Source organism: Penaeus monodon, chromosome 41 (assembly GCF_015228065.2).
Source record: "Penaeus monodon isolate SGIC_2016 chromosome 41, NSTDA_Pmon_1, whole genome shotgun sequence".
In the NCBI taxonomy this organism is placed as follows: domain Eukaryota; kingdom Metazoa; phylum Arthropoda; class Malacostraca; order Decapoda; family Penaeidae; genus Penaeus; species Penaeus monodon.
In genome coordinates, this window is record NC_051426.1 from 14,500,148 (window position 1) to 14,507,212 (window position 7,065).

Consider the following 7,065-nt stretch of genomic DNA (forward strand, 5'->3'; position numbering starts at 1 on the left):
GCGGCTACATCAAACTCATAAAATTGCCAACAGCTAAAACATAAACAATGATCATAACACAGAACTTAGGCAAATGTTACTGTCCCTATGCATAGAAATTATAAACCAATTTTATTTTCCCCCTAAATAATAATAATGATAATAATAATAACAAATAAAGACTAAATAAAATCAAGAACTCTTAGCTGCACACAAAAGACAGAAAGAATAAGGTCCATTTTATTTTCATTTTCCTGTTGGATGAGAGGGTGGGACAGAATCTATAGCCTTATACAATATTTCTCTCTTGGAAACTCACATACGATAAGCTGCGTACCCTCTTTATCAAATAAATAATTTCTATTGTCCATGTGTTCATATACTGCTCTAGCCAATATAACTTCCTGGCTGGCACACGAACATAGATACTATGTTCGTAAAAATTGGCAGCGTTTTTTCCAACTGCTCCTATATCATATATATCAATAGTCATAATACATCTATCACATCTCAAAACAATACCTTATAAGGCATGACAAAAATATATATATATAATTATCTTTACACTTGTACATAAATTCGTCCTCTTCTGTATTTACAATTTGCATGTTATTAAGGATACACAGTTATACTATCAATAGGTAAGCTCAGCACTAAGATTGTTTTTGCATCCTTATTTGGCTAAGTTTCATGAGTTTTGATTGTGATTATAAAACTGAGCAAGTAATGTGGCACAAGGGAACACACTTCCCATGAGACTCCAGTCCCTCCATGACAACCCCCATCCCCTTCTATCACACGCATGTCTATGAACGGACCCTGGCGATTGTCGTTACTTCAGATTTTCTGGAACTTCAAAACCAATGTTGTATATTCAGAACACTATGATGTCTGGTTCAGTCACTGTGCCTTATATGAATTTTTCTTTTTTTTTATATGAAGATGTTCAGATCATAGTTCATAAAATTTTCAAGGTCTATGATGATAACAAGTCCATCCATTTATTATACATTGCAATACTTTTTTCACTACTGTGTATATAAAGAGAAAAAGGAGACATCCCTCATTAAATACATCAGTCAATCAGTCAGTTACAGAAGAGGGCAGGAAATAACATTTACAAAAGAGAAAAAGGTATGAAGACATGAAAATCAGTTACATGTATCATGTATATATTACTTCTATCTCAATAATAAATATGTATATTTACATGAGATAATACACTAGCAGGTACTTTTCAATGTATCAATAAAGAAAGGGATAATTCTTTTTTTTTTTACAGAAAATGAGAAATTTGTAAAGATACTTCAGCTATTAATTCATTCTAAAAAACATGTGAAATACTTGAAGTAAGAAAGGAAGAATTGATCTGTAAGAAAAGATTCTTACATTTAAGGATTTTTTGCTTTGATATGAATAGTTGTAATCAGGTTCTTTCCTATTACAAACTTTCAGGAGAAATATCATAAATACTTCACATAATTATCATCCCTATTCTCTTTCTCCTTAAAGCTTGTGATAGTTACCTAGACTAAAGTATCATATATCAAAACAATTCAGAATTGAATTCATAATGATTGTCAAAGAGTTTCAATGGAGACCATTTCTCAAAGATTAAATTCACAATTGTAACTGACTGAATTGAATAATGTCTCTATTTCTGTCTAACTGGCTAGAGGAAGCGTTTCAAGTCTTCCACGTATTCAAAATTTAGGCTTATTAGGCAAATGTTTATGTCTTTTCTTTCTTCTCTTCTCCTTCCTAAACAAGGGCAACCATTCATGCACTCTTTGGTAGATTGCGTGTGAACGGGGAAGAGACGAGTCGCCGGGAGCAGGAAGCCCTTTGGCAGCCAGTGTTGACTCAGGACTGTGGCAGGCCTTGATCCCCTCGTCTTCAGGCTGGTGTCACTTAGTGGCAGAAGGACAGAGAAGTGAGGTGTAGACGTCACAACACCCGGCAGGAGAGCCTTAGCCTCTGCCTCTCGGGACTGGCGCTGCTGTGAGTCTGGCGGTGAACAAAAATCACCGTGTTTTCACTTCTTGGGTTGGTGCTGTGGTGATTGTTGGTGAGGCTGGCCAGTACCACCAGGTTGAGCAAACAGCATTTGAGCCTGTTGTTGGGACAACTGGTAGGGCACCGCCATCCCTGTACCAATGCCCTGCACACTCACCTGGAAGCCAAGGTACTTACATTAGCAGATGTTTCTTACTTACTTATATTTTGTTCAGGGTGCTTCTGTTGAAAAGTATACACACACACACACACACACACACACACACACACACACACACACACACACACACACACACACACACACACACACACACACACACACACACACACACACACACACACACACACACACACACATATATATATATATATATATATATAGATAGATAGATAGATAGATAGATAGATAGATAGATAGATAGATAGATAGATAGATATAGATATAGATATAGATATATTTCTTTTTTCAATATGATCTACATCAATTTTCTTCTCTAATTCTCAAGTTATAACACATAAAATATCATCCAAATATTTCTCATAAAGTAATGATACAAACAGTATACACATACTTGTGCAGGGTTAATTGTGGAAACAGTATTTGTAGGTGATTGTAAAGAGGAGGGCGTACTCATGGTTACAAATGACTGGGTGGCTAAAGTCCCCGCTAAAGTGCCTGTCGCCAGAGTTACAGTGCCACCAGGATGCAGTGCTGTGGACACTGGAAGACTACCTGTCCCCATGCCTATCACGCTGCCCACACCTGAGCCCACAGCCACACTGCTCTGGAAACTTCCATTGTTGCCCACTGAGTTTGCAGGGGTATACTGCACTCCACCCTGTTTAAAAAATCAACAAATGTTAAGCAAGTCAAAGGTTTATGTTTCATATTTTTTCCTCTGCGTACAAAGGCATATAAAACAAATGCAACGGAAGTATATAAATAACTAGTGTGCACGTCTAAAATGTATAGATATAAATTTAAAATTTTATTCAATTTACTAGTGACAAGAAAACAACTTAAACAACCTTTATCCTTCACAACACTTTCTTCAAATATCTAAATTAAGCCCAATGAAAAACACAAGTGAAAAGTCAACTCAAATAACAAACATTGGTGGTTCTACTTTTGACTTGAATAGCCTTATCATTGCAATATTCAGACTCTGCTCAACACATAACTTCTTATCTTACATTTGTAACCCATTGGATCTGGATGCTACCACCATCACATGGCCCAAAATACAGGCATTAGGCTTACTTGATCAGCCATTTTGGCGGTTGCGCAGGCTGTAGGCCGGGCACCTGTGTAACAAGACTCTATGCCTCAGCTTTGCAATATTATTTTCTCTTTTTCTGCATAAGAGTTTTGAACTTTTTTGCCATTTTCCAATCTCCATATCTGCTATTTAATATCCTTTATCCTGATGGCAACAGAGTGTTTTCCTTGCACATATCATCATTGCAAGGATAATAACAACAAGTAACATTTTTTTTTTTTTTTTAATATTCTATTTTTTGCGAAATAGAATAGGAAGGAATAGGAATGGATGGAATTTACATCCTCCCTGAACAGTACATACTCATTAATTGATGAAAATAATGCAAAAGAACAAAGCTCACAATGGTAAGTTTGCATCCACAGCCAAATTTTTCCTCAAACCAAACTTTTTCATGATGTGATAGTCATGACATCCAGATCGTAAGGGTTAAAATAAACTAGAAATCTATCCATTGATAAGAGTCTGTAGTGTTCCTACACATATTTTATTAAAAAGCTTCATATATAAACATGGAAACACCTTCCCATGCAAGAACAACATATGGGTATTTAAATAGTCATCTCTCATATAGTAACAAGCACAAGCCTAACTCACCTTATATATATTTTGTAAGCTCATGCCATATTGTGCCATTATGAGTTGGTCATTAACTTGCCGCAGTTCCTCTTGCTGTCTCAAAATCTGTTGCTGAAGCTCCGCATGTTTTCTCCGGAGCTGTTCCTGGAGTTGTCTCTGATCAGGACTTAATATCAATGACTGGCGAAGACCCTGCGGAACCAAACATAAAAAGGGTTAAGGGTCACGGCAGTCACTGACCAAATAATATTTTGGATTTTCTCAGTCCATTCAATATCATAAAATGGTTTGGTTAATAAAAAAAAATTGGTCTCCAAAATGCCATGATGATTGACCATATAAACAAAGCAAAAACAAAACACAGATGCAAGATAATAGTTTTGAAATCAAATAGGACCCCATTCCACATGGGCAGAGGCATGGTTAATTATAAAACAACTGTCTAAGCTTTCTTATAAAAACTAGTTTAGAATAGTGCAAACTATTTTACTCAATATTACATACTGTTAAATGACATCAACCAGAAAGGGTTCTTCAGGGAATACTTACAAAGCTACTGATCACATTGCAATGAAAAATTAAGTATGGTGGTACATGATCATCAACAATTGATCAACAATTGATCAATCTTTTACTATTTACTACTTACTATTCCTATTACCATCAAAATATCCATAAGCAAGGAGTTCCTGGTGAGAAAGTACTCAAAAGAGTCTACACAATATGGTTGAAGACTGATGCAAAATCATATCCAGTATACAAACAAAGTCTATTAACCTGCTGAAACTGCAAAAGGCATGTTTATACATGCCTTGTCCACTCTGATTTCTGTTTATTAGTTTTGTTTATTAGTTTACATAAAGATAGTTCTAGAAGTGCCTAGTCATCAATAATAACAAAGTTAAAAAAATAAATAAACAAAAATAAACAAAGGATTTGATATTCACAAGTGAGGTCTGGAAGGCCTACAAAATGCCTCCTTGGTGACCAATGTGCAATTGAAATTCACCAGACAATATAATAAACAGTGCCTGTACTCAATAACAATGAACTGATACTACTTTCATATATCCTTAACCTCCATAGATATATGCTAAGATTAATCTTCATATGAACCTTTAACACATGCAGATTTAACCAAAAACCTATGTTTTAAGAAGTAAATATTCACCACTTGAAAACCAATAGCAGCCATTTGTAATAAGAACATTAATTTCAACAATACTGATGATACTATTATAGTGATGATGATAAGGATAACATACACAACATCAAACATGATCATCAAATGCAACCTAATATATCAGCTAACCTCAGTGGTTGGTGCAGAAGGCAGCTGGACGGAGAGGTTGGTTACCATGGGGTTGATGGGAATGACGGGAGAGAAGGGCACAGTCGCCACCTGGACTACCTGAGTTGCAGTTCCACTGACTGCCGGCGTTGATGGATTTTGGGTTACACCACTATTACTCAGGTACTGCAGATCTATGTTGCTGTAACCTCCACCTAGAAAAAAATCTGAGTAATTAAAGAAATAATAATAATAAAATGTTTTTTTATAGATGTGTTGCTAATGAAGGTGAAGGAAATGATACCTAAGATTATGGTATCCATGATCTGCAGCAACATAAAATATGAAAAAATGGGGATCTAACCATGATGAACATACCTTGCTGCTGCTGAGGCTGTTGTGGTTGCTGTTGCTGTTGCTGCTGTTGCTGTTGCTGTTGCTGCAACGGCTGCCGACTACTCGAGGCTGATCCTGCCCCCATAATGCTACTTGTGGACCCTCTGCCCCCTCGCACTCCTGAAGCTGACCCTATTGTTATTGCAACAACAGAGTGAGAGAAAGATTACCAATCATATGTTGGGAACTGCCTCAGGGTGATCAATAATTGATTTTAACAAATATAGAAATATCTAAAAAAAAGACTAATCCATTGGCCTTGGATATGTCCACTGCAATTTTTCTCCCCCCACACAAATGGCTCTAAAGGTACTCAGCTATCAAGGAGCCAATTAGTAGACTCTACATGACCTCACCTGATTTCCCCCATTCTTGAATTTTCAGGAAAAATGTTTTTTCTATTGCTACTGACATTGATACTGTTATTACCATTAATGACATTATGATTATTATATTATTAGAATACTATGACTTAAAAAAAAGAACTGAGTAAACAGGTGATACAGGTAGAACTAGAAACTGATTTCAGTGACTAAGCAATCAAGGAGCCATTTATGTATAAACAATTAACAAACTCAAATCACAGTGGACATGGATTAATAAAAGTAAAAGGTCTGCAAAACAATATTGAAACACTATGTAGGACACTTTACTCAACAATTATTTTCACAAGGCCAATTCCTCATATTCCCTCCCATTCACTCATCACCTCATGTTTCTCTTCTCATTCATCCCTCTGCTCCCTTCCCTTAAACATTCTCTCCTATTTACTTATCATTCTCCTTTTCTCTCTTCCTCAGGTTCATTCAAAATCTTCACTCTCACTCATATTCTAAATGTCACTCATACTTTTACTCCCACTCTTGCTCTTACTCTTACTCCTCTCTCACTCCTAACACAATCCTCTAATGCCATAAAATATTCCATTCTCAGCCCCTCACCTGAGTTGTGAGAACTGGCACTGCCGGTGGGAGACGCAACCATCATCTGCATGAACTGGTCTTCCTTTTTCTCCTCTTCGTAGGAGCCTGAAAGGCGCGAGGAAGACAGTGACCGCGACAATTCAGGAGGCAGCTCTATCTTGCGGTAGTACCTTTCCTTATTGTTGGACTTCGATGCAAAATGTAAGCTGGTTTCCTGTCGAGTAATTTGAACATTGATAATGAGGCTAATAATTCAGATATACTTGCACATACATATCACAATCTGTTTTACAGAACCTGTTGCAATTTCATCTGCTTTGTACACAGAGAGAAAAATTATTAACTTGATCTTCTTCTTGGTTAATCATGTTCTTTTCCTAGGATCAGTATCTAAAATGACATACCTGCTGCATGGAGCCATGTGACACCCTCGAGGTATGTGAAGTGCCTGATATGTCTGAGCACGGAGAAGGTGCTAACTCCTCTATCATCGACTGCTGTTCTTGCTGCTGTTGTTGTTGTTGCTGTTGCTGCTGTTGCTGTTGCTGTTGTTGTTGTTGTTGTTGTTGTTGTTGTTGTTGTTGTTGTTGTTGTTGTTGTT

The 7,065-nt window shown here is 36.7% G+C and overlaps 1 protein-coding gene across 1 annotated transcript in view; it reads right to left on the reverse strand.

Moving 5' to 3' along the window:
• Window positions 1-205: 205 nt before the first annotated feature.
• LOC119598406 (circadian locomoter output cycles protein kaput-like) overlaps window positions 206-7,065 on the reverse strand; it is a 31,761-nt gene continuing 24,901 nt past the window's right edge. Inside the window, exons 13-19 of the mRNA XM_037948050.1 lie at window positions 6,869-7,065; window positions 6,483-6,678; window positions 5,524-5,673; window positions 5,167-5,360; window positions 3,873-4,046; window positions 2,568-2,834; window positions 206-2,152 (exon numbers count right to left, since the gene is read on the reverse strand). The exon at window positions 6,869-7,065 is cut by the window's right edge and continues 120 nt beyond it. Coding sequence (XP_037803978.1) covers window positions 2,015-2,152; window positions 2,568-2,834; window positions 3,873-4,046; window positions 5,167-5,360; window positions 5,524-5,673; window positions 6,483-6,678; window positions 6,869-7,065 — 1,316 coding nt within the window. The 3' untranslated portion in view covers window positions 206-2,014. The remainder of the gene's footprint in view (window positions 2,153-2,567; window positions 2,835-3,872; window positions 4,047-5,166; window positions 5,361-5,523; window positions 5,674-6,482; window positions 6,679-6,868) is intronic.